General features: G+C 43.8%; 1 protein-coding gene across 1 annotated transcript in view; it reads left to right on the plus strand.

Annotated features, from left to right (window-relative positions):
* LOC117357250 (histone-lysine N-methyltransferase 2D-like) overlaps nt 1-27,290 on the plus strand; it is a 468,534-nt gene that overhangs the window by 389,501 nt on the left and 51,743 nt on the right. Inside the window, 5 exon segments of the mRNA XM_033937621.1 lie at nt 15,349-15,430; nt 15,539-15,714; nt 15,950-16,110; nt 16,571-16,709; nt 16,803-16,942. Coding sequence (XP_033793512.1) covers nt 15,349-15,430; nt 15,539-15,714; nt 15,950-16,110; nt 16,571-16,709; nt 16,803-16,942 — 698 coding nt within the window.

A 27,290-nucleotide genomic window follows, 5' to 3' on the forward strand; every position in this document is an offset into this window, starting at 1 on the left:
GGTCAGATATGGTGTGGTGTTTGTGAGTTCTTTTAGTAATTGGAATAACTTTTTTGTGTCTTGGGATCCTTCTATTTGCTTTGTGTAGTATGTCATTCTTTTTTCTTTCAGCTTTTGTTTGTATTTTTGGTGTAGTGTTCTCCATGCTGTTTTTGTGGAATCTAGGCTACTTTTTCTCCATTTTCTTTCTGGTTGTCTGCATTGTCTTTTTGAGTTGGAGTAGTTTATTGTCAAACCATTTGTCTGATTTTCTATGGATTCTGGTTTTGGATTATTCTGGGGCAAACTCATCTAGAGTTGCTGTACTTAGAAGGCTCCATTGTGAGATGAAGTCTTTTGGGGTTGTAGTCTTGGATTATGGTATCTGTTTTTGTCCAGAATTTGGTGGGGTCGATGTGTTGACGTGAGTTTGTAAGTTAACTTTTTGTGTAATTGGTGTAAATCTACTGAAGAGAGCTTTAAACTAGTAGTGATGGGGCAGGGTGATCAAAGTCCCCAGGTGAGTATAAGCCCTCAGGTAAGTAAATCACTGAATACTTCTACATGGATGGAAAAAGGGGGCAATGTCTGGAAAGCAGTATATACTAATGCTCAAAGTATGGGAAATAAGATTCTGGATCCAGAAGCTGTGATGGGAGGAAGATGAGTTGGATTATAGTGGTCATCACAGAGACATGGTTCATGGAGTAGTAACATTGAAACATAGATAGATGACGGCAGAAAAGGGCTACAGCCCATCAATGTCTGCCCACTCTGCTTACCCACCCCCCTTGTCTATGCCCTAATGACCCAATTTCCTTATCTTGACCCTCGTAGGGATCCCACATGGGTATCCCATTTATTCTTAAAGTGTGGCACGCTGTCTGCCTCGATCACCTGCACTGGAAGCTTGTTCCAATGATCAACCACTCTCTCTGTGAAGAAATACTTTCTGGTGTCGCCATGAAATTTTCTGCCCCTGAGTTTGAGCGGGTGCCCTCTTGTGGCCGAGGGTCCCTTGAGAAAGAAAATATCATCTTCCACTTCGACACGTCCCATGAGGTACTTAAATGTTTCGATCATGTCTCCCCTCTTCCTACGTTCCTCAAGAGTGTAGAGCTGCAATTTGTTCAGTCTCTCTTCGTACGAGAGACCCTTGAGCCCCGAGATCATCCTGGTGGCCGTCCGTTGAACCGATTCAATTCTGCGCACATCTTTACTGTAATGTGGCCTCCAGAATTGCACACAGTACTCCAGATGAGGTCTCACCATGGCCCTGTACAACGGCATTATGACTTCAGGCTTTCGGCTGACGAAACTTCTATTGATACAACCCAATATCTGCCTTGCCTTAGATGAAGCCTTCTCCACTTGATTGGCAGTTTTCATGTCTGCACTGATGATTACTCCTAAATCTCGTTCTGCTGAAGTCCTAGTTAAAGTTTCTCCGTTCAAGAAGTACGTCCTGCATGGATTTCCGCTTCCGAGGTGCATGACCTTACATTTCTTAGCATTGAAGCCTAGCTGCCAGGTTGAGGACCAACTTTCCAATGTAAGCAGGTCCTGCGCCATATAATTCTGTAAACTGCATTCACTTACTATATTACATGACTGGGATATGTAGTTATACTGGGTTATAATCTGTTCAGGAAAGACAGGGTAGAACGAAAAGGAGGGGGAGTAGCATTATATGATAAAGATCATATTAAAGCCACACAATTGCAGGATCTGCAGGGCAAGTAAGAGGTATTGTGGATCAATTTGGAAAGAGGGAATGGTAAATATATTTACATTGGTCTTCATAGACGGAAGAAGTGGACAGAAATTTAATAGTAGATTATATCAAAAAAAGGGGAAGTTTTATTAGTAGGTGATTTTAACATGACAGATGTTGATAGGGGTATCCCTCTTGCAGGATCTTCTAGAAGTAGAGAGATCCTGGATTCTCTACAAAGAGAACTATTCCAGCAGTTGGTACTGGAACCAATGCGTTATGGGGGTCATACTGGACTTAGTGCTTACAAACGGAGAAAGTGTTTCTGAAGTAACAGTGGGGTGATCTGGCATCCAGTGATCACTGCATGGTATGGTTTAATATTGAGACTGGTATAGAGAGGGCACATTCAAAAGTAAATGTTCTAGAATTTAAAAAAATGAACTTTGTTCGGAGGGGGATTACGTTAAGTAATTGTCTGGATGGGAACATCTGGAAGGAGTAGAAATTCAGTGGGCAAAACTGAAAAGAGTTATTGTAAAGGTGACAGATCTTTTTGTGAGGCAAGTAAGTAAAAGAGGAAAAGAAGGCCGCTTTGGTTCTCAAAAGTAGTAGTTGAGAAGGTAAGGAATAAGAGGATAGCTTTCATTAACTACAAAAGATTGCAGAAAGAGGAAGACAGGCAAAAATATCTGGAAAAGTTAGGAGAGGCAGGTTGAGTAGTCAGGAAAGCAAAGATACAAATGGAAGAAAAAATAACTGATACGATATCAGTGAAAGGAAGAAGTGCAAAAGTGGCATTGTGAGACTCAAAAGTGAAGGTGAAAAATATGTAGAAGCTGTTAAAGAAAAGGCTGAAGTGCTTAACAAATATTGCTGTTCTGTGTACACAGGTGAAGTACTGGGAGCAGAACTGCAGAAGATAAATGCGAATAGGGATGGAGTAGTGGTAGATCCTGATTGATTTTTAGAGGATTGTGTTCAAGAGGAGCTAGCTAAATTAAAGGTAGACAAAGCGATGGGGCCGGATGGTTTAAATCCGAGGGTACAAAAGGAAGTTAGGGAAGTTCTGGTGGATCTACTGACTGATCTTTTCAATGCTTCTCTAGAGTTGGTAGTGGTTCCGGAGGACTGGAGAAGGGCAGATGTGGTCCCTCTACACAAAAGTGGAAGTAAGAAAAAAGCAGGTAATTACAGGTCAGTAAGTCTGACTTCTGTGGTAAGCAAATTAGTGGAAACGATTTTAAAACAGAGAATGGTGAAGTTTCTGGAATCCTGTGGATTACAAGACCAAAGGCAACATGGATTCATTAGAGGTACGTCTTGTCAGACAAATCTGATCAATTTTTTTTATCTGGGTGACCAGAGAATTGGATAGATGGAATATGCTAGACGTAGTATATTTAGATTTTAGCAAAGCCTTTGACAGTGTTCCACACAGATGTCTAATAAATAAACTGAGTGCCCTCGGGATGGGCCCCAAAGTGACAGACTGGGTCAGGAACTGGTTGAGTGGAAGATGACAGAGGGTAGTGGTCAATAGAGATTGTGCTGAGGAAAGGGATGTTACCAGTAGTGTGCCTCAAGGTTCTGTTCTTGGGCCTATTCTTTTTAACAATTCTATAAGCGATATTGCTGAAAGGCCTTTGGGTAAGATTTGACTCTTTGCGGATGGTACCAAAATCTGCAATAGAGTAGATACCCCAGATGGTGTGAATGACACGAAGAAAGACCTAGTGAAGCTTGAATAGTCTGAAATTTGGCAGCTAAAATTTAATGCTAAGAAATGTAAGGTCATGCTTTTGGGCTGCAAAAACCTGAAGGAACAGTACTGTTTAGGGGGCAAAGAATTTATGTGCACGACAAAAGAATGCAATTTGGGTGTGATTGTTCCTTGACCTCATGTTACTCTTCCCCCTGCTTTCCTATTATAAATTGTATTTCCTCCCTCTCATCCTACTGTATCGCATGTTTTTATCAATATTTTAGTGTTTATTGTATTTCTCCTCTAATACTATTAGTTATTTGTATCCATAATAATTTTATTGTAAGCTGCTTAGCTGTAATATGATTTGTGGGATAGCAAATATAAATAAACTTGAAACTTGATGTTCTTAAGGTAGCCAAACAGGTTGAAAAGGTGACGGTGAAAGCTAAAAGGTGCTAGGGTGCATAGGAAGAGGTATGGCTAGTAGGAAGGAGGTATTTATGCCCCTGTATAAGTCTCTAGTGAGACCTTAATTAGAATATTGTGTACAATTCTAGAGGCCACACTTTCAAAAAGATATAAAAAGGATGGCATCGGACCAGAGGAAGGCTACTAAAATTATGCATGGTCTACATAAGGCATATATTGACTACTTAAAGATCTCAATATGTATACTTTGTAGGAAATGTGAGAGAGGGGAGATATTATAGAAACATTTAAATACCTAAGTGGCACAAATGCGCATGAGTCAAGTCTCTTTCATTTTGAAAGGAAGCTCTGAAATGAGAAGGTATAGAATGAAATTAAGAGGTGATAGGCTCAGGAGTAGTCTAAGGAAATACCTTTTTATACAGTGGATGGTAGATGGTGGCACAGTCTCCCGGAAGAGGTGATGGAGACAAGAGACTGTGTTTGAATTCAAGAAAGTCTGGGATAGGCACATGGGATCTCTTAGAGAGAGGAAGAGATAATGGTTACTGCGGATGGGCCATTTGGCCTTTATCTGCCATCATGTTTCTTTTTGTTTTCAGTGCTTACTTATATGGGCTTCCAAGGTTGGTTTTTGCAAGCCCTTCAAACTTTATAAACTTCTCCACAAGCTTGTGTACTGGTTATTAGAGTTTGTTCTTCATTATTTGCTATCTCAAGGGGCATGCAGCTGGGCTGTCCTTTATTGCCATTATTGTTGTTTTTATCATTGGAACCTCTGCTGCATGCTCTGACCTCATCAGGGGAGTGGGGGTGGGGTGGGCTGGAGATCTGGGATCTCGATTGCTTCTCACCAGATTAAGGTACTAACTTGCAGATGATCTGCTAGCTATATTGACGAATCCCCAGATGTCTCTTCCATATTTATTATCCTGTAAAGATAAATATGATACTTTCTCTGGTTTTACTCTTAATTTATTCAAATCTAAAGTACTGCCAGTGTTGTCTGAAGAAATACGCACTGCATGACAGGCACTTTTTCTTTACAGTGGGTGGGAAATACGTTTAAAAACGTTAGAGTCATTATTTCGGTTCAACTTCCAAGTCTGTATGATCTAAATGTGCAGCTTTTGTTGCAAGAATCTTGTGTGAAACTGGATCTATGATGCGCCTGTGGAAACCAACAATGTTCAAAATCCTTGTTTTATTTCTTCAATAACATAAAATATTGTCCACATTGGTATAAAAATAGGCCCACAGAGAAACAATGGCAAACTAAAATGAAAACAGAAACTGTGGAAACCAATAATGGAACCGGATTCATTCATTTAAGATGATACTGGCACCGTGTTGGTTATATATTTTTCAAATGCTTCCATTTATTTTTTTTTTTTTTTTCAAAACGAAAGAGAAAAAGAAATTGCACAACATCATGCAAACATGTTTAGCAAGAAAAGTGAGCAAGTCTCCCTCTTTCAGTTCTTCAAAGTCCAAAGCTATATGGGGGTTTGGGTCTTTTGAATCTGACGTTTTTAACAATGGCTTGTTCTGTGTGTCACATTAGCAATTGGTTCCATAATGCTCAGAATTTTTCTGTTAACACTTTTGGAATTACAGATGACTGACCGTAGTGTATTTTAGTTGTTTTTTTTTTGACATGCAATGGGCCTTTGCCCTCCACAGGATCCTCAGGGACTCTAATCTAGAGATTGACACGGTGAGTAGAATTCATCACTGTTTCGGTCCAGCAGATAGCCACATGAATACACACCCATGTCATTCTTTAGTGTCTATCTCAATCTCAGTCCCTCTACACCAGCATTATTTAATGCAAGGCTTGAGGGTCAGTTTTTGTGCATATTCATACTCTGATTCTTCCACCTCTCCTTAAAGAATGGGCATTGGGATGGTTTCCCACAGTTAATCAGTGGGGACTAGAACAGTGATGTATTTCTGTCATCATATCATTCTCTACTCTCATCTATTGCCTTCAGCAGCTGCAGCATGGCAGTGGGTTTGAAGACATCAACATTTCTCCACAAAAATTACTCCATATGTAGCTATCTGCTTTAACCCATATTTTTTCCCCCAGGACAATCTGCCCTTGCATTTTGCTGATGAAATGCTAAAGGCATATAAGTACTTATTTCATGAGGTGACTTTGGGGACTTAAAACAATAATTTTTCTCTGTCCTCCAGGGATGTGTTCCCCTATCTTCAGATAAACATTAGGGACTAGTCTTCCTTAGAAGGATTTAAGTGAAGATGCTCAGGAGCACTGTTCCCTCTAAGCTCTGCGTGCGCACACAACTTGCCGAACCCGCACACACAAATTAAAATAGCGCATACAAAAAAATTAATATTTGCTAAATGATTTTCACTGCTAAAATGAAATGTTGCAGAAGACAGCTGTTCCGATTTTCCCATTTATCACATTTATTGAAGCGCTAAATATAAATTTTAAGTCATTCACGTGATTCCGTTATCTTTAGCAGTTGAACTTGACATGTCACGTGCCCCATAGGGCCATAGCCTATGGCCCATAGGAATATGAAACACTTCCGATTCTTTGAATTACCTGAAGTTCCGCCATATTGTTTATTTCGTGGAATTGTAGTGTGCAGCGTGGTACTGCGGTTGTATAACTGTATTCATTTATTAAATTGCAACCAGATATAACTCTTAAAATGTCTAAACCACGAATGGTGAAAAGTGTAAAACGCAAGAGAGCTGCAACAGCTTTTAGGTCTGAATGGCTTGAAGAAAATTGTTGAAACGGAGACACCGGAATCTCAAAATACAATGCATGTTCGACTGTGTGAAATATTTACCTATGATGAAGACGATGGAGTTGTGTGTTGTTATTGTAAAGATGCCAAAGCAACTGGAAAATTCTCTACTGGAAAAATATGGGATGATGTTTGGAAACTGGACTTTCTGAAATGCCATCTATCAAGTAAATCTCATACCGACAGTATTAGGAAACTCAGAAGTAAAAATCCGAATTTAAGAGGGGGACTGGTTAACATGTTGCTTGAAAGCCCAACCAAAAAAGAAAACGGGCAAATTAGTAATGAATGGAAGCGTTCCAGTCCTGATGAAATTAAGGTTCTTGTCAAGAGTGTTGTGCTGGCCATTAAGATGAATATCTCAATGCTCTCTGTTCAAGATATCAATGAGCACATGGCGAAGTATGTTAGTATACCTGATAGCTGGAGAAGCAAAAACTATGTGTTTGAATTTCTTGAAATTATCAATGGCATCGTGCAAGATGATCGTATGGCAGACATTAAATTAGCAAGGTATCATACGTTAACTGATGAAAACACAGGCATTTCTGTCATCAAGTACTTAATATTCTACTTTAAGTATCGGCCAGTCAATTCAAATGAGTATAGGACATCATTTGGTGGAATGCTACATCAATAGTAACAGCAATTAGGGAATTCTATAGGAAACATGAACTTGACCTGAATAAAATGGTTATGTTCACCTCTGATGGTGCCTCTGTTATGTTGGGCAAAATAGATGGCATTGCAGCACAGCTGAGAAAAGACATTCCACATTTAGTGCAGCAACATTGTGTTGCACATCGGGAAGATTTGGGACTTTCTGATTCATGGAAAGAAGTAAAATTGATGAAAGAAGTAGAAACTGTAATGAGAACTGTGTACACGGTGTTCTGTCGGTCTTCTACTAAATTATGCAAATTTCAAGAAATAGCAGATACATCTGAATGTGAATCAATTGCTTTCAGACCTCTGAATGAAGTGCGCTGGTTATCTAGACACTTTGCACTTAAAGCAATTATTCGAAATTATGATCCCCTGTTAAAATATTTTGAAGAAGACAAAGCTAATGATCCTATTGCAAAGTACTGCTATAAGAAGCTGGACAGTGAACAATTTCATATTACACTTGAAGTTTTGAATGATGTCTTATCAGAACTGGCTTCCTTAACCATGGCATTTCAGAAACATAGTTTGACACCATTGGAAGCTTATCATCTTGCACAGGGTAAGTTGAACAAACTTCGAATGCAATACTTAGGCGACAAGGTTAAGTGGAGTGATAAAGTCAACAGTCTTCTTGACAACAGGATGAGGTCTGGAGAAAAAGTTTCAGTGGATACTAATTCCATATTAACCTTCATCAACATCCTATGTTTGCATCTGGGTGAAAGATTTCCTGAAAATGAAGTTGACTGTACAGTAATATCACAATGCAACTTTGACTTCGGAAATGGACATATCAGATCTCTTTGTTTAAAGTATAAACAATTTCTTCCGGAGGAAAGTGTTATTATTCAGCAATACAATGACTTTAAATTCCTTGTTGCAGAAAAAAATCAAAAGCAATCTGATAAACAGCTTTCCAGATATGACGAAATTGCATTTCAGAATGATCAATTCGCAGATTTAGCAAAATTGATGGACATTGGTGCCACATTCTTAGCATCTAGTTCAGATTGTGAGCGTGGTTTTAGTCTAATGAACAATTTGAAGAATAAACAAAGGAATTATTTACATTTAGAGCATTTGGAAATGCTGATGTGTGTTAAGTCACCTTCAAGATGGAGGCTCAACAGATCTTGACAGAATTTATTCGGACTGGATAAATATGAAAGATCGCAGGGAAAAACTTTGAAAACTAAATTGCTGTTATTTTCTAAATTTTAATTATAAAGTACAATGATACCTTATTTATAGGTAGCGCTCAATGAAACATTTCAATGAAACATAATTTATGTTTATTGAAATGAGACTTTATGTTACATAAAGTGTAACTAAAATTACATTGTGTTTTCGTTAATTCAGACTAAACTCAAAGACCTGCCCATAACTGAACTCCGGGCCCTCTGGTAATCATTTTATAGCGCACACAAATTTAGTTTTTCTTTAAAATGTGCACAGATGAAATTTTTTACGTACAGAGAACATAAGAACATAAGCAGTGCCTCTGCCGGGTCAGACCAGAGGTCCATCCCGCCCAGCAGTCCGCCCCCGCGGCGGCCCAACAGGTCATGACCTGCCTTAATCACCAGAAGGGGCCCCCTTGCCCCCTAGGTTTCTCATCGAAGTCCTATCTTCCCATCAATGTCCTAACCCTCCGGCCTTGCACCTGCACGACCTGGTGAGCTGTCTATACTTATGCAACACCCCAGCACCTCCCTCAGTACCCCACGATCCCCTTTTCCCTCAGGAATCTGTCCAATCCCTGTTTGAATCCCTGTACTGTACTCTGCCGGATCACTTCCTCCGGGAGCGCATTCCATTTGTCCACGACCCTTTGGGTGAAGAAAAACTTCCTTGCATTTGATTTGAACCTATCTCCCTTCAGTTTCTCTGAGTGCCCCCTCGTACCTGTCGTCCCTTTTAGTCTGAAGAACCTGTCCCTGTCCACCCTCTCTATGCCCCTAAGTATTTTGAAGGTCTCTATCATATCCCCCCTGAGCCTCCTCTTTTCCAGAGAGAAGAGCCCCAGTTTATCCAGCCTCTCAGCATATGGGCAGTTTTCCAGCCCTCTTACCAGTTTCGTTGCCCTCCTTTGGACTCTCTCAAGAACTGCCATGTCCTTCTTGAGGTGCGGCAACCAATATTGAACGCAGTATTCCAGATGTGGGCGCACCATCGCTCGATACAGCGGCATGATGACTTCCCGCATCCTGGTTGATATGCCCCTCTTGATGATGCCCAGCATCCTGTTGGCTTTCTTCGAGGCTGCTGCACACTGTGCAGATGGTTTCATGGATGGATCCACTAGCACACCCAAGTCTCTCTCAAGTCCGGTGTCTTCCAGCAATCTCCCCCCCATTTTATACTCGAACAACAGGTTCTTTTTCCCTATGTGCATGACCTTGCATTTATCTACGTTAAAGCGCATTTGCCATTTGTTTGCCCAGTCCTCCAGCTTATCGAGGCCCCTTTGCAGTCCTCACACTCCTCCCTGGTCCTAACTCTGGCGCAGAGCTTGGTATCGTCTGCAAATTTTATAACCTCACACTTTGCCTCCGTTTCCAGGTCATTGATAAATATGTTGAAGAGTAGCGGCCCCAGCACCGATCCCTGCGGCACACCGCTCGTGACTCCCCGCCAGTCAGAATATTGGCCCTTTACTCCGACCCTCTGTAGTCTACCTGACAGACAGTGCTTGATCCATCTGTGTACATCCCCGCCCACCCCGTGGTTCCACAGCTTCCTAAGCAGCCTTTCATGTGGCACCTTGTCAAAGGCCTTTTGAAAATTGAGGTAAATGATGTCTATGGGTTCCCCTTTGTCCACCTGACTGCTTATTCCCTCAAAGAAGTACAGAAGGTTTGTCAGGCATGACCTTCCCTTACAGAATCCGTGCTGGCTTGTCCGCAGTAGGCCATTTTTCTCGATGTGCTCGCAAATGCTGTCCTTGATCATTGCTTCCACCATCTTCCCTATAACTGAAGTCAGGCTCACCGGCCTGTAGTTCCCGGGGTCACCTCAAGATCCCTTCTTAAAGATAGGTGTGACATTCGCCAGTTTCCAGTCCTCTGGTACCTCTCCAGTTTTCAAGGATAGGTTGCAAACATGCTGGATTGCGCCCGCTATTTCCTGACTTAGTTCCTTTAGAACCCTTGGGTGGATCCCGTCCGGTCCCGGTGATTTGCCGCTTTTCAGTCTGTCAATCTGCTTGAGGACATCCTCCCGACTTACCTCTATATGCCCCAATCTTTTGGCCTGCTCCCCACTCATGAGCTCCTCTGAGTCCGGTATATTGGACGTGTCCTCGCTCGTGAAGACCGACGAGAAGAACGTGTTCAACCTCTCAGCTACCTCTTTATTCTCCTTAATCACTCCCTTCCTATCCCCATCGTCCAATGGCCCCACCTCCTCTCTCACTGGTTGCTTCCCCTTTACGTAACTGAAGAATGCCTTGAAGTTTTTCGCCTCCCTGGCCAGCCCCTCCTCGTATTTCCCTTTTGCTTTTCTAATCTCTCGGTGGCATTCCTTTTGGCATTTCCTGTGCTCCTGGTGATTTTCCTCCGTTGGATCCCTTTTCCATTTCCGGAAGGACACTTTCTTGTCACTGATTACCTTCTTTACTTCATGTGTCATCCAAACCGGGTCTTTTGACCGCTTGTTCTTGCGGCCTTTCCTGAAACTGGGGATGTACAGTTTTTGCGCTTCCTGCAGTGTGTCCCTGAGAAGGGTCCAGGCGCTCCCTACAGTCTCCATCCTAAAGCCGTTCCTGAGCTTCCTCCCCACCATTTTCCTCATAGCAACATAGTTCCCTTTCCTGAAGTTGAGCGCAGTCGTTGCGGTCCTCCCCACTATGGGTGACCCCCTTTCTAATGTGAATCTGATCACGTTGTGATCACTGTTGCCTAGTGTTCCTCCCACTTCTACCCCTCTTGCAGGCCCCCCTAATCCGTTAAGGATGAGGTCAAGAGTAGCATCCCCTCGCGTCGGTTCCTTGACTAGTTGCTCCATGAAGCAGTCCCTCACAGCTTCTACGAATCCTGCTTCCCTCGTGGAGTTGGAGTGTCCCGTACTCCAGTCTATCCCCGGGTAGTTGAAGTCCCCCATCACTGTTACACTTCCAGTCCTGCATTCCTGTCTCAGTTCTGCTTCCAAGTCTTGTCCTATTGTTTCTGACACACCAGGCGGGCGATAATACAGCCCCAGCTTTATGTCTGCACTCTTCTTTCCCGGCAATTTGACCCATAGCGATTCTAGCTCCTCTGCCTTTGTTGCCGTATCGATCCCAATCGAGTAGATATAGTCCTTTATATACAGCGCTATGCCTCCCCCCTTCTTGTGGGTCCTGTCCCTCCTGTAGAGCTTGTACCCTGGCAGCGCCACATCCCATTGATTTTCCTCTGTCCACCAGGTTTCTGTAATTCCTATTATATCCAGGTCCTCCCCCTTGGCCATGACTTCCAGTTCACCCATCTTAGCCATGAGGCTTCTTGCATTTGCGTATAAGCACTGTAGGTCCCGGTGTTTGTCCTCCACCTCTGCCTTTACCTGGGCCGCTTTCCCTTGGGTCTCGGGCCGTTTTCCCGCTCCCGGTGCCTCTGCTGTGCCCTCCGCCTTTACCCTCGCAACTCTCTTCCTCCCCATGTCCCCTCCACCCCACCTCCCCGCTTTTCCCTGGGGAGTACCAGCCCCCTCCTGTGCTATCGTCCCCTGAGCCTTGGTTTGTTCCCCCTTGCCTTGTGTCTCCCCTTTGCCCTGTGGCTCCACCTTATTGCCTTCTGTTTGCACCCTGGTGCCATCTTGTCCTCCTGAATCCCCTGTTTTCCCCTTAGACTTCTCCCAGCAAGTTGCTGTTACCTGGTGTTTCCCTCGCTGTCTGATCGCGAGTTCCATCGGACCCCCGTCCTCCTCCCTGCAGTCAGCCCATTCAGCATCTTTTCTTGATACTGCTGTCCGAAGCGTCATCAGGTCAGCTGTCGGCTTTCCCCCTCTCTGTAGTTTAAAGCCCTCTCGATCTCCTTCTTTACGTTGGCTGCTAGTATTCTTGTTCCCGCCGTGCTCAGGTGCAGGCCATCCCGCCTGTAGAGCTTGCTCTTTCCCCAGAAGGACGACCAGTTCCTCACAAAGTGGAAGCCCTCCTCCTTGCACCACCTCCTCAGCCACGCATTCACCTCCTGGAGCTCGGCCTGCCTCCTTGCATCTGCCCTCGGGACCGGCAGGATCTCCGAGAATGCTATCCTCTGTGACCTCCGTTTCAGCTTCCTTCCCAGGACCCTGAACTGGTCTGTTAGCACAGGCATGCTGAAATTCCTCCGGCTCACATCATTTGTTCCGACGTGGACAATTACTGCTGTCTCCTCCGTTTCGGCTCCGTCCAAGATCCTCTCGATTCTGTCGGCAATGTCCTTTGTCCTGGCCCCAGGGAGACATGTCACCAGCCGGTCCTCTCGACCTCCGGCTACGTGACTGTCCACCTCCCTCAGGATCGAGTCTCCCACAACAATTGCAGTCTTTCCCTTCCTTAAGAGCCTCCTCTGCCTCAGGTCCGTGTCCATGGTGAATCTGGGCGCTCCTCCCTCGGGGTCCTTGGCCTCCTCTGCCCTCCTGGCCTCTCCACTAGGTCCATCCTCTGGTGGGTCCTGGCTCTCGTCTGATGACACCTGTCTGAGTTGCTGCTGGTTCTGCTCCTCGACCCTCCTGTAGCTCTCCTCGATGAATCTCTCAAGGTCCCTCACCTGATCTTCAATGGAGCTGTTTCTGTCTGGATCCTCAGACGCCTGACATGGCTCCTCTGAAGCGTGCAGCCCCTCCAGGTCCTGAACCCTGGCCTGCAATCTCGCGACCTCATACTTCAGGCCTTCCAGCTCCCGGCATCGACCGCATATGTACTCCCGCCTTCCCGAGGGGAGGTAGTCGTACATATGGCACCCCATGCAGTATACTGGAAAGCTCTGGTGTATTCCGGCTGCCTCCATTTCCATCTTATCTGCTCCGCTCTCCGGTCTCCCTCAGCTCTCTGCTCTGCTCCTTTGGTCCGTCTATTTGCTCTCCGCTCTCTCGTCTGCCTGTTCTGCTCTCTCCTCTCTGCTCTCTCCTCTGGCTCTCATCACTCTGGTCTCCTCTGATCTGTTGGTGTCCTCACTCCCTCGCTCTCCCTCCGCCTGCTGCTGCTGTGTCCTCTCTCCCTCTGCCTGGTGCTGCTGTGTCCCCTCTCCCACTCTCACTCTCCGCCTGCTGCTGCTGTGTCCTCTCTCCCTCTGCCTGATGCTGCTGTGTCCCCTCTCCCACTCTCACTCTCCGCCTGCTGCTGCTGTGTCCTCTCTCCCTCTGCCTGCTGCTGCTGTGACCTCTCACCCACACTCACTCTCTGCCTCTGGTTGTGTGCTCACCTCACACCCACACTCACTCTCTGCCTCTGGTTGTGTGCTGACCTTGGTGTAGTGCCTATGAAAAATTAGAGGGAACATTGCTCAGGAGGAATTTGCTCCATTGTATACTCTGGGTGCTCAGAACAGTGTCTCCCTGTCTTATCACTGTAGATACCTTCAAGACACTACTTCAGAATTGGACTTCCAGAAATATGCTAATGCCTGAAATGGGGATCTAAATACAAGTCTTACGGAAACACAATATAAAGCTTATGTTCTGGGCATTCGATCAGTGATGGATAATGTTTTATGCTGGGAATTACAGTACAAGTTCACCTTGTTCTTATACATATCTCCACAATGTGCCCAATATGTGAGCCTTTCTAATTGTTCAAAATGTCATTCTTTGATGGCCACAGTGGGTCAAGTGTTTTATTTATGTCTTAGATTTTCAATTTTTGGAAATGACTGACACGCTATTTATCTACTCTTTGGGTCTGTGGAGTAAAAATTACTTCTCTTTGATGACATCACTGTGCAGTGTCCCATCCCCTAAGGGTTTTAAACATTTCTTGAAACGAGCTTTTTTGTTAGGAAAAATAATCTGATCTTTTATACTAGCTAGTTGGGGTTGGGGGGTTGTTCGCTGTGGCTGTTGATTATTTGAAAATGTGTTATCTTTTCTGCTGATGATTTGTTTCAGTAAACATGATTTAATAAGGGGCTGAAATCAAGGGGAGGGAAGAATGCAAGAGGGTAGGCAGGATTGAATAAAGGGTATGTAATGACAAAAAATCCACAATGTTGCAAATATGATACTATCTTCATCCAATTTGACCTGAGCAGAAAAACATAAGATATCAGGAGAACAGATGGTGGGATGGAGAGAGGCAATTTAGGAAACTTTTCTTCCCCTTTCACTATCTTAAAAAGGAGGCAAGTAATGTGCCCTAGATATTGGTGGACATATGTTTTCAGGAATCTATATTTCATATCTTTTGAACATATCAACAAATGTAGTCACCTTTTTTAGAAAGTGGCACTCTCCAACTTCCTATTTAAACAGGGACGTAGCTACCATTGAGCGATCCTAACAAAATGCCCAAGGCCACCCAACGGTAGGGGCCGCCTGCAGTTGAACCTTCTCTTCCACATGCCATGATGCAGCACCTCCCGCGCTCAGCTACTTACCCACCTACTAGGTTCTCCATAGTTAGTGTCTGACCAGCAGGACCTATCCTCTGCCACATCACGCCATGCTGGTGCAAGTTCCTGTGGGTGGCACACAGCAGAGGATAGGTCTCGCTGGTCAGAGAGGCAGCCTTTAGAGCTGTCTTTGCTGTAGCTGTGGAGGACCTGGCAGATGGGTAAGTATCTGAACATGACAGGGGGAAGCCTATCTCTGTCCTCTATCCAGGGCTACTGAGTCCCAGCTTTGTTGCTATATTAAAGTATCTTTCACCAACTTACACTATTTTCTGAATTATTCTATCTTTGATCACAGCTTTGTCTATTCTAACCATTTCTTAATACATTAAATATATAAAGTTAGTTTATTTTGTATGTTGTTTTGGCTAGACTGTAAGCTCTAGGTAACTGGAATCACTAATATATTTGTACACGTCTAGCAAAGCAATAGAAATTATAAATAGCAGTAGCATTATTTAGATTCCTGTGCTTATCTTTTCTTGTGCTCAGATACTTCAGGGGATGAAAAGAAGAGCTTGGATTTGTTAGCAGCTTTGCCGACACCTCCCCATAATCAGACTGAGGATGTCAGGTATGCAGGGTTTGTGGGAGATGCTGTGTAGATACAGCGGTCCTATGGGAGGTATTATTCACTGTCAGAATTAGGTCACAACTTGTTTTTCTCCTTTTTCCCTTGCAGAATGGAAAGTGATGATGAAAGCGATAGTCCTTACAGCTTTGTGCCTGCCTCATCTCCTGAAAGCATTCTAGGAGAAGAGACTACACAATTCTCATTTCTAACTGAGATGGAAGAAGAGAGAGAGGATCGAGCAGTGTCCCCTGTGATACCAATTATCCCTCACTCTCGCATCCCAGGTCAGTGAAAAGGATAGCCCCTTGGGTGCACCCAGATTTTAAGGGCAGAGATGCCCCTGTGTCTGTGTTTGGTCATTGTAGACACATTGTACACCCTCATTTAAAATCAACATTTTTGGGTTAATATTTAGAGATTCCTGTACCTCGGTGTACCTCAGTTTTGTGCTGCTGTGCAGTGCAGAAGTATTAATCCAAACGTGCATGCTTATGTTTAATATACATACATCTCCTGTAGTTCTTCCAGATACCAAGTCTTATGACAATCCGAGCACTCTCCCTGAACATGCTGGGAAAGTGGTGGTGACGACAGCAACCGCAGTACAGGGTGTGTCTTGGGACAAAGGGACAGGGAGTGAAGTCTCAGTCATGCTGACAGTGTCTGCTGCAGCAGCCAAGGTCAGTGCATGTGAACAGGTGGAGAGGAGGATACTGAAAAAAGTGAGAGTATAAAGTTGAGAAGTGTGACATGGTGGGTAAGAGAGAATGTCCATTGTGAAAAAATGGAAAGATGATTCTTGCTCATCAATGATGTGCTGCTCAGCATTTGCATGTAGCAGGAGAGTGTAGTGGTAGGTAACCTGGTCTCCGTTAAGTGCTGTAGGGAAAGGAGTAGCGAAATTCCTCAGCTAAGGAAATAGTATTAAAGAGTAGATCAGAAGTAACCCATTTCAAAATTTAGAATTCCATTCCTATAGCCAGCTGGATTTAGGATATTAATACTTTCTATGTACATACTCTGTGGGGTCAATAGCTTTACAGTAGTAGTTTATGGGTGTGTAGCATAAGTTGTGAGAGTGCTAGGACATGTTCCCTAAGATATATTTGGTTTAGGGATTTTTCTACTTTTTATCTCCAGAGTTTGCCTGGTGTAATGGCGGCTGTTGCTGAGCTTCTGAACATCAAAATTCCAAGTTCTTATGAAGTGCTGTTCCCAGAAAGCCCGGTGCGCAGCACTGTGGAAGGGAAAAAGAGCCAGGCAGATCATGTTGGAGACAGTGAGTACAAATTTCACTTTTCCTGCCACTGCTTCAAATCTCTGTGCTTCTGCAGCACTTTGTGCCTGACCTTTGACCTTCCATTATATTTAGATACTAGTGATGTAAAAGAGGCCTCCCTGCCAGTTGGAAAGTTCCCGGAGAACAGCAAAGATTGGTTGAAACAGTTTGATGCTGTACTGCCTGGCTATACCTTGAAGAATGATGTGGATATCCTGAGTCTTTTTGCACAAGTAAGTGACTCCAGAAGGAAGGGAAGTTTTATGGTGAAGGATACTGAGAAATGGTTAGGGAAGGCAAAGTACATTGGCCAAGTGGGTGATGAGATCCAGCAGCATCAGGAGAGAGTAGCCTCTCAGAGCTCAGGATTCAAACAGCAGAACATATATATATATATTCTTTCATAGTGGGTCTCTGCAAAGGTCTATCATTATTTTCTTGCGTGCTTTGCCTATTTCTAACCTCTCCTTTCTAAAATAACAGAAAATTGTGGCAATCAATTTTTAAAATTAGTTTACAAGACTAATGCACTTCATATCAAATAATTAGATTTTCGGGTCTCACAACGCTACTGAATGCACTCTCACTGGTCTCCTTGACTATATCAAAACTCATCTTGATTGGGTCAAATATGTCATCCTCCTCTTTCTGGACATGTCTTTAGGGCTCTCTTGAACCAATCATTTGACTTGAATTTATTCATATATGAGGGTCATTTTATAAATGATACATACTATTTTTATGTAATTTATATGTTTTATTTTTTTTTTCAAGTATTTCTTTACAATCCTTCAATATAGTCTCCCTGCTTTGCAGTGACCGAGTCCCAACGTCCAGGAAGCTTCATTATTCCATCCAAGACATCGTTTTTGTTCAGTTGCCGAATGGCTTGGGTACCAGCAGAAGAAAGCTCTTCCAGAGATACAAAACGATGTCCACGCATAAGTTGTTTCAACTTTGGAAAAAGGTCGAAGTCTGGTGGACTCATGTCTGGACTGTAGGGAGCATAAGGTAACACCTTCCAGCCGTATTTGTGTAGTTTTTCATTGATGACATTCCCTATGTGCGGGCGAGCGTTGTCGTAAAGAATGAGTGGCCCAGCCAAGAGCAACTGAGGTCGGGTTTTGTGCATTTTTCTGCGCATTTTTTGCAAAAAATTATGATAATACACTGCTGTGACACTTCTTCCACATGGAATTTTGTCTGTGATGATGATGCCTTCATGATCATAAGCAAAAATCATCATTTTTTGACTTTTGATTGAGCTCGTTTAAATTTTTTGGGTCGTTGGGAAGATGGAGTTCTCCACCATCAATGAAAAACTATGCAAATACAGCTGGGAGGTGTTACCTCATGCTCCCTAAAGTCCAGACGAGTCCACCAAACTTCGACCTTTTTCCAAAGTTGAAACAACCTATGCGTGGCCACTGTTTTGCATCTCTGAAAGGAGCTTTCTTCCCCCGGTACCCGAGCCATTCGGCAACTGAACAAAAACGGTATCTTGGATGGAATAATGAAGCTTCCCGAATGCTGGAACTCGGTCATTGCAAAGCAGGGAGACTATATTGAAGGATTGTGAAAAAAATACTTGAAAAAAATAAAACATGTAAATTAAAAATAATAGTGTGCATTATTTATGAAATGACCCTCATATATTGATTTGTTATACTACCTGTACCAATTCAAGGATCTAAGCAGTTTACATAATAAAATAAATCATGAAAGGAAAGGAATTCCAAAATTTAAAGGAACACCATACATTCAGACACAAATACACCGTATAATAAAATAAAACTATGCTAACTGTTATCCCCAGATCAACCACTCACAAATCTCAGCTGGACCCACTAGAAGATAAAGAAAAAACGGAGTCTTCAACAATACTTTGAAATGAGAGAATGTTTGTTTTGATCAGATGAAGTCCAGGGGGGAATTCCAGAGAGAAGGCACCAAAAAATTAAAAGCTGTATTCCTAGATGTGCCTATCGCAAGCCTGGAGAACATTCTTTTGGAATCTAAAGAGCATAAAGTGCAGGAAGGAGCATAAAGAGCAGTAGATGATGAAAAATACAAAGGAGCGCCTGAGTGAAAATCACTGTATGCAAGAATTAGAATCTTGAATTTGACTCTAAAGTGAACAGGCAACTAATGTAGATGAGAGAGAAGTGGGGAAATACAGTCATATCTCAGTGCTTTTAAAGAGGAAGTATGCAGCACAGTTTTGAAGCATTTGAAGATGTTTGATCTAAGATACTGGATGCCAGCATAGACAGAATTAGAGTAATCCAGTTTAGAGATGAAAAAAGCATGAATCACTATGTGTATAGAATCAAAATCCAAGAAATCTGTTATGGTGTGTAAAGAACGCCGGACCAGGGAACCAGCCTTGATAACATTAGAGATCTGCTGAGTGAAAGACAACTTATTGTCAATCCAAACCCTTAGATAGCAACAACTACAGACAGGAACAATTGAAAAATTAAATAGTGACAGTGGGATGGATGGGGGGTTTAGTGATCCTGAAATCTAACAAGCTGCTGTTTTATCAGGGTTGAGCTTTAGTTTATGGACTCTTAACCAAATGGCATTTGAACAAAGGCAGACTTGCAATGGTCAAAGGTCAATATTGAAGGGTGAAATGGGGTAGAGAGGTAGAATGTTGTCAGCATACATATAGAACCATGATATGGGACTGAATCAGAGTAGCCAAAGGACTAATAAACATATTGAAAAGTAAAGGTGAAAGAACCAAACCCGTTCGGACCCCATATTTAACAAACATAATCTGGGGATTGCTCTGACCATGTGAAAACACAGAACGAGGGATGTGAGAATGAGGAAGACAACCAACTAAGCACCAAACCGGAGATACCTATTTGAGAGAGTCTAATTCAAGAAAGAGTGGTCTACAAAATCAAATGGAGCTGATAGATCCAAGGATATTGCAAGAGTCATGTACCCTTTGTCCTATGTAAATAGCTAGGAACAGAGGTGTCTGTGGTTTCTGTACTATGTCTCTTCCTGATTGGTGTGGATGTAGAATCTTAGTTTTAGTAACAAAATCCAGCAGTTGAGAGTACATTACATTCTCAGTAATCTTAGAAATAAAGCTTAAGTTGGAAATTGGGCAGAAACTAGAAGCTATAGAAGAATCAAGTGATTGATTCATAAGCATGGGAGTCGCCCAGGCTTTTTTCTAAATGGCTGTAACAGTCCCAATGGTAAGACTGAGTGGGAGTCGCCCAGGCTTTTTTCTAAATGGCTGGAACGGTCCCAATGGTAAGACTGAGTAAGTAAGGCTAGGGTCAACACTATGAGTCCACACATTGGCAATTTGAGCCAATGGGCATGGTGTAAAACATATGTTGTTGTTGTTGTTGTTGTGAAGATAGTCAAAGAGGGAATCAGAAATGACCCCTAGATGACAGGAGGCATTATTTGACACACAGGAAAATCTTCTACTGTCCCAGGGGAATTCACAGGCAGAGAAACAATAGGTATTGAACTACGAAGCTATAGAAGGATCACATGATTGATTCTTAAGTATTGGGAGTCACCAAGGCTTTTTTCAAATGGTTGAAACAGTCCAGGTAGCAGGACTGAGTAATTAAGGCTAGGACCAACGTCATGAGTCCGTGCTTCTTTAAGCGTCTCTCCAAACCAGCACAGCTCACTGATGAGTAATAGCTCACCATGACCAGCAGGTGGAGACTGAGACATAAACTTTTGACTCTAATATAAGAGGGCTGTACAGTCCCAAGTACAATCAGTCTGCTCTCAGTCTCCAGCGGCTGGAGGTGGTAAGCCTATGCAGTCTTCCCTGAGTTAGTGTAGGGCTGTTGGATTTGGTTTTGAGACCTTGTGGTCCCCTTCTTTGGTGCTGTATTGAGCTTGGGGGGGAGGGACCCTTTCGGGGGTTCATCCGACCTCGGGGTTGCCACACTCGACAGGTCGAGTCCCTTCCCCCACCTCCCCAAAATTTTTTCAGTAAATTTTTTCAGCTGTAAGCCTTGTCACTGATACTGGCAAGGCTTAGAGAGCCAGTGGGGTCTATTCTAATTAAAGCTGTATTGTGTGGGGGGGGGAGTCTTGAGGCAATGCTAGTATGAAGGGAAGCCTTGAATTGACCTTAATTGTATTTAATTGCTAACTGGCACTTTATTTTTCAGCTAGTAGCGGTTTTCGCAATGAGCACTTTCAAAGGGAGAAACTGCTTATTATGTTCCCACTGTGAGATCAATGTGGCTGGCTTGTGTTCATGGTGCATCAGCCAGGGATGTTTCTGAAGCTTCTTATTCTGATCAATATCCAAATATCCAACAATATTTCTCTATGTTAGTTGTTACTCTTGTCGGGAGTATTGTTACTGTTATAATTTGCACTTATTAGTTCTGCTTGGCTATTCGGCAGACTGATTGTACTTGGGACTGCACAGCCCACATGTACTACAGCCAAAAGTTTGTCTCAGTCTCCACCTGCTGGTCATGGTGAGCCATTACCCATCAGTGAGCTGTGCCGGTCTGGAGAGACTGAAAGAAAGAAAATTAGCAGGTAAGAACCTAATTTCTCCTTTGGCAATTTAAGCCAGGAGGAAGGTAACAGATCCAATAGGCATGATGTAAAATGCTTGTTAACAGTTGTGAAGGTTGTCAAGTAGGGAATTGAAAATGACCCCTAGATGACAGGAGGCAGAGTTTGATGCAAAGGGGAATCCTCCACTGTCCCAGAGGAATGCAGAGGCGGAGAAATAGTAGGTATTGAAATATGAAGAGAGAGGATTTTGTCCACAAGAACTGGGCTAGGGAATTGGCACCAGGCATGTGTAGTAAGGGGTTCTTCCCAGAAAGCACACTACCAAAACTCTTATCCATGCTGTCATCACCTCTTGCTTAGATTACTGCAATGTACTTCTCTCAGGTCTTCCACTCAACCATCTCTCTCCCCTTCAATTTGTTCAAAATGCTGCTGCACGACTCATATTCTGCGAGAGCTGCCATGCTTACATTACCCCTCTCCTCAAGTCACATCATTGGCTTCCCATCCATTTCTGAATACAGTTCAGACTCCTCTTACTGACTTACAAGTATTCATTCACTCTGTAGTCCTTCAATATATCTCCTCACTTACCTCCACCACCACCACCACCCCCCGTGACCCCCCCCCCCCCGTGAACTCTGTTGGATAAGTCCTTCTTATCTGTACCCTTCTCCTCCACCGCCAACTCTAGACTCCAGCCCTTCTTTCTTGCGGCACAGTATGCCTGGAACAGGCTGCCAGAGTCAATTCATCATGCTCCATCTCTAGCAGTATTCAAATCCAAGCTAAAAGCCCACTTTTTTGAAGCTGCTTTCAACTCTTAACTTCCACTCACTGTCAGACTGCCAGAAACTCCTCAACCCTGAGGATGTCCTGTCTGTCTGTTCAGATTAGATTATAAGCTCGTCTGAGCAGGGGAACGTCTATTGAATGTTAAATGTACAGCACTGCGTACACCTTTCAACACTATAGAAATGATAAATAGTTGTTGTGGTAGTAATAATCTCACTTAGATCTTTTTAACAGATGGTTAAAGGAGCGAAGTTCCTGTCTATACCATGCAAGTAACTCCCCACTACACCTTCCATGCCTTAGCCTGTGCATCCAGGGGGAAAGAGAGAAAGTTTTAAAGGAAAATAAAGGGGCATATGTGGCATGATCATCACAGAGAAAACAGTTTGGCTGTGGAAGAGAGTTAATCCATGGGAGATGGAACTTATGGGAGGTCACTGAGTGAGAAAGAAACCAAGTGATGATCAGTCCAGATTACTGGTATAGTTGTAAAGTTAGCAAGAGAATAACTAGAGAAATTTTGAAATGGCCAAATCTAGTAAGGTCAACTATTGTGTGTTTTGGACTCATTCCTTTCTGACTCCATACTAGAGAATGATGCGGGAACTCATTTTACCATCCCATCCTGGCGAGTTCTTCTCCTGTCCCTGCCCCATTCCTGCAAGCTCTGTCCTCATGTGCACAAGCCTCAAACACTTTAAATCATATGTGTTTGTGTGGTTAAGGTAGTAGTTTAAAGGAATGGGACAGGGACAGCGACAAAATTTGCAGGGACAAAATGGGGAAATTGAGTACCTGTGGAGATGGGGAAAAATTTGTCCCCATGTCATTCTCTATTCCATATCCCACACTCTCTTCTAAACTGGCAAAAAATGTTGACCGAGTTGTTAGAAATTAGCTTAAGCTTAATCCTAATAAGATAAATGCCATTTTTTATTTTTGGAGGACTACTCCTCCCTCGTCATCAATAATAAACCCCTTAGTAGCGCATGCGCACTATGATAAACTCTGTGCCTGTATGCCTCCGCATGCGCAGTACATTGCCAAGCAGGGATGTATCCTGACCTGCCAACCCCCCATTCCTTACCCAAAGCAGCAGTGGTAGCGTTGTAAACAGGCTGCTTGCAGCAAACCCTGGCAGGGCCTTTCCTCTGTCGCATCAGCGGGATCAGGGTCCGGGCATGGTAGAGGCGTCAGGGTATAGGTGGGGCTAGTCTAGCACCCGTTACTGTAACGAATGTAACGGGCTAAAACACTAGTTCTTAATAACTATCAAGAGTGTTCAGATCACAGTTAAGAACTCTGTAAAAATCCTAGGTCAAAACTTAATAGGTGGAGGTAAAAGTACAAATTCCAATCTAATGTGGTGAACGGCTCCTTTAAAGCAAATTTGTGCTACCCACTCTCGTGTTTTTTATACTAGCCTTGTGGATCTTTGTTTTTGCAATGTTTGGATTATTGTAACTCCTTGTACAGCCTGAAATCCTCATAACTTAAAAAATTACAAACTATCCAAAACACCTCAGTTGAAGAGCACTTTTCCAAAACTCACTGTCCATTTTTTTTTGTCTGTTTTGAACTATGCAATTAATTTTGTTCTTCAAGGTAAGATTCATTTACTATAGTTTATTCTAGTGCCAAAATTCATGGCCATTGTGAGTTTTGGCACAAGAATATGCTACAGTAAATGAATCTTGCCTTGATGAACAAAATTAATCACATAGCTCAAAACTGGCAAAAAGAAAACAGACTGAATGAGTTTTGGAAAAGTGCATTTCAATTAGGTTGTTCTTTGGGGCTAAGAAATATGACCACATTACTCCATTCCTGCAGGAACATCACTGACTTCTGGTTGTGTATAGATCCCTGTTGAAGATTTCACTATTACTCACCATATTCTACTCAAGCTGCCTACTTTTCTTTCCAGACTGCTGAACCCCAGTATGCCTCAACAAATTTTATGTTCCTTTCAACTCCATCCCTTGGCTATCTCCTTATCCTTATGCAAAATTACTGTATGTTTAGACTGCACTAGAATCTTTTCTTTCAGTGTTCTGGTCCCTTCCTCAAGTGAAATAGCATACCTTTTATACTGTACTAGTTTTTAAGCCCGTTACATTAACGGGTGCTAGAGTAGATGTCTGTCTTGTCTGGGTATTTTTTTTCTTTGTCTCTCTCTCCTTGCATGCTGCCTGTCTGTCATTTTTTCTGTCTGTGAATCTCCCTGTGCCTCCTTCCTATGTCCATAGTGCCCCTTTCTATGTCCTTAGTGCCCCCAGTGCCTCCTTCCTCCCCCCCCTCCGATGTCAGCCTGCCTTCCATTGAAAACCCCCCACCCCCTCCGTTGCCTCCCATAACCCTTCCATTGAAACCCCCCCATGCCAGCCTGCCTGCCTCCCATCCTCCTGAGCAGCATATTTCCATGGAAATCCCCCCCGATGCCATCCTGCGTGCCTACCTTCCATTGAACCCCCCACCCCCTCCAATGCCAGCCTGCCTGCCTCCCATCCCCCTTCCACCGAACCCCCCCATGCCAGTCTGCCTCCCATTCCCCTGAGCAGCATGTTTCCATGGAACCCCCCCCCCCATGCCATCCTGGTTGTCAGCCTTCCATTGAACCCCCCCACCCCCCTTCCGATGCCAGCCTGCCTGCTTCCCATTCCCCTTCCACTGAAACCCCCCCATGCCTGCTGCCTGCTTGCTTGCCTCCCATCCCCCTGAGTAGCATGTTTTTATGGAACCCCCCCATGCCATCCTGTCTGGCTTCCATTGAACCACCCCCACCCCTCCTCCGATGCCAGCCTGCCTGCCTCCCTCCCATTCCCCTTCCACCTGCCTGACTCCCCCCCCCCCCCGCCGACCCGCCACAACTGAAACCCCCATTGACCCTCCCACCGCTACAGGGCTGACAAACCCGGCAGGAGCAGCAGCGTCGCAGGCACACTAAACGCTGCTTCGGGTCTTCTACTGGCCTTATTTCCTCTGCCTCTGATGTCATCAGGGATGCGGCAGAGGAAATTAAGCCAGTAGAAGACCCGAAGCAGCGTTTAGTGTGCCTGTGACGCTGCTGCTCCTGCCAGGTTTGTCAGCTTTGTAGCGGTGGGAGGGTCAACGGGGGGTCCAGCTCCGACGCGTCGCTAGCAGCGGCTTGAAAAAAAGGAGACTGAGGGTCAACGGGGGGTCCAGCTCCGGCGCGTCGCTAGCAGCGGCTTGAAAAAAAGGAGACTGTGACGTTAAGCGTGCATGCGCACTCATGCCGTCACGACGGAACAGGGAACACGACTTTCGAGTGCGCATGCGCGCTTAACATTTTATTATTATTGATAAGTTCAATCATCCTTCCATAAAGCTTCCTTGAAATCTTATTACTTTGAAAAAAAATTTCTGCAGTATTTGCTGTATTCTCCAGAGACAAGCAGGGGATATTCAGGCACACTTGTTGGTGAAGTCCCTGGACTGAGCCAGCCTGGCGGAACTCTCCCCTAGTACAGTAGGGATTCATTTTTTTATTTTTTGGGGGGGAGGTCACTACTGGGCATGTTTGGCCACCTTGCCTTCAGAGCCTTCAGTTTTTTTTCTGACCAGGCTCCTACCAGGTCACAGCTCTCCCCTTCTCCTTGCCTCATTTAAAAAAAACAAACCCAACAAACACCCAAGCTTCTCGGAGGTTTTTTCTTCCTTACGTTTTTCAAAGGAAGCAGCAGACTACAAAAAAAAAAAAAAAGAATCCAACGCCGAATTTTACCACAACATATAGGTGAACAAGACAATAGCAGAAGAATTTCACTAGAAAACGGTAACCGGAACATTTGTTGTCGATCCGTGGCAACTCTTCTCCTGAATCCGGCTGTATTTAGGACCGCAAAGACTCTTCATGGATGGCGGCTTTATCTACCAGTGGCGCTGCAAGCTCACCGAGGCCGCTAACATCCTCAATTCCTCCTCCCCCTCAGGTCCCACGAAACGGTTCTGCCAGAGGCAGGCGCATCTTCCTCCCTACAGCCATCAATGAAGAAATAGTACCGCAAGTCTCAAATTCCACCTCTCACTAAAGCCAACTACCCAAACAAATAACCTTACCCATTTCTTACTCTTTTTGAAAATGACCAATTTTTTTTTTTTTAATTTTTTTTTTGTAAGTTCTTGTTGTAATACATCTTGGATAATTTTTTGTAATCCGCCTTGAACTGCAAGGTAATGGCGGAATAGAAATCCCTAATGTAATGTAATGTAGTGTAATGTTTCAGGAGTGAAATCAAATAAGCAATCGGTGAAGTCTCTCACTAACGCTTCCCCTGCACAAATTTCAGCAGCAGTTCTCGGCTTAATAGTACAGCCTGCATCTGCTTGGCTCCGGAGTGACACTTCTGTTCCTATGCCATAGTCTTCTCATGGCACAAGCCATGATGATCCAGGTATGTCTTCCAGACCTTTTTCCTCTTCAGCCACCAGAGAGAGGGCACTTTCTCCTACCACTGGAGCTGAAGGCATTTCTCCCTCTATACAGGTAGCTCTCTTCAGATGGTGCCAGCAGGTATTTCTCAACCCCCTATGGGGACTCTGTTAGATTTTTTTCTCACTGCTGCTGAATTTTAGAAAGAACAGTTCTGTGCTTCTTCAGCAAAATACTCCTTCCCCGGTTCTTTCAATGACAGTTCACCAATCTTCTCTTCAGATTGACCAATGTCTTTCATCAGATGTATTTCGGCCAGGTCCTTTGTCTGCTCCACTGAATCTTCTCTGATTTCCTCATTCATCGCTCTGTCCTTCTCCTTAACAACAGTCTTCCCCTATTCATGATTGGGTTGAATCTCCTGATAATGCACCTATAGCCGCAGATCCTGACTTGCCAGTTCAGCCTACACTGCAACCAGACCAGGCAAAGGACTACTCTTAAGTTTCTCCAAAAGATTTCCAACCTTCTTTGCTTTTCTCAAGCACTCACACCAGCTGATAAGGGTTTTTTTCAAGTGATCCTACAATCTTGTAAAACTCCTTCAAAGGCATTGTGGCACTGCCAAAGCATCAAATCCTTTAGGACAGTGGTCTCAAACTCGCGCCCTGAGGGCTACATGTGGCCTGCCAGGTACTATTTTGAGGCCCTTGGTATGTTTAGCATAATCATAAAAGTAAAATAAAACAGTTTCTTGATCATGTCTCTTTAGCTATAAATTACAATATTATTATTAAGACTTATCCAAAAGGAAAGATTTATAAACTATAGAGTTTTACCTCATGCAAAATTGTCATTTC

The sequence above is a fragment of the Geotrypetes seraphini genome, chromosome 3 (genome assembly GCF_902459505.1).
Source record: "Geotrypetes seraphini chromosome 3, aGeoSer1.1, whole genome shotgun sequence".
Lineage (NCBI taxonomy): Eukaryota > Metazoa > Chordata > Amphibia > Gymnophiona > Dermophiidae > Geotrypetes > Geotrypetes seraphini.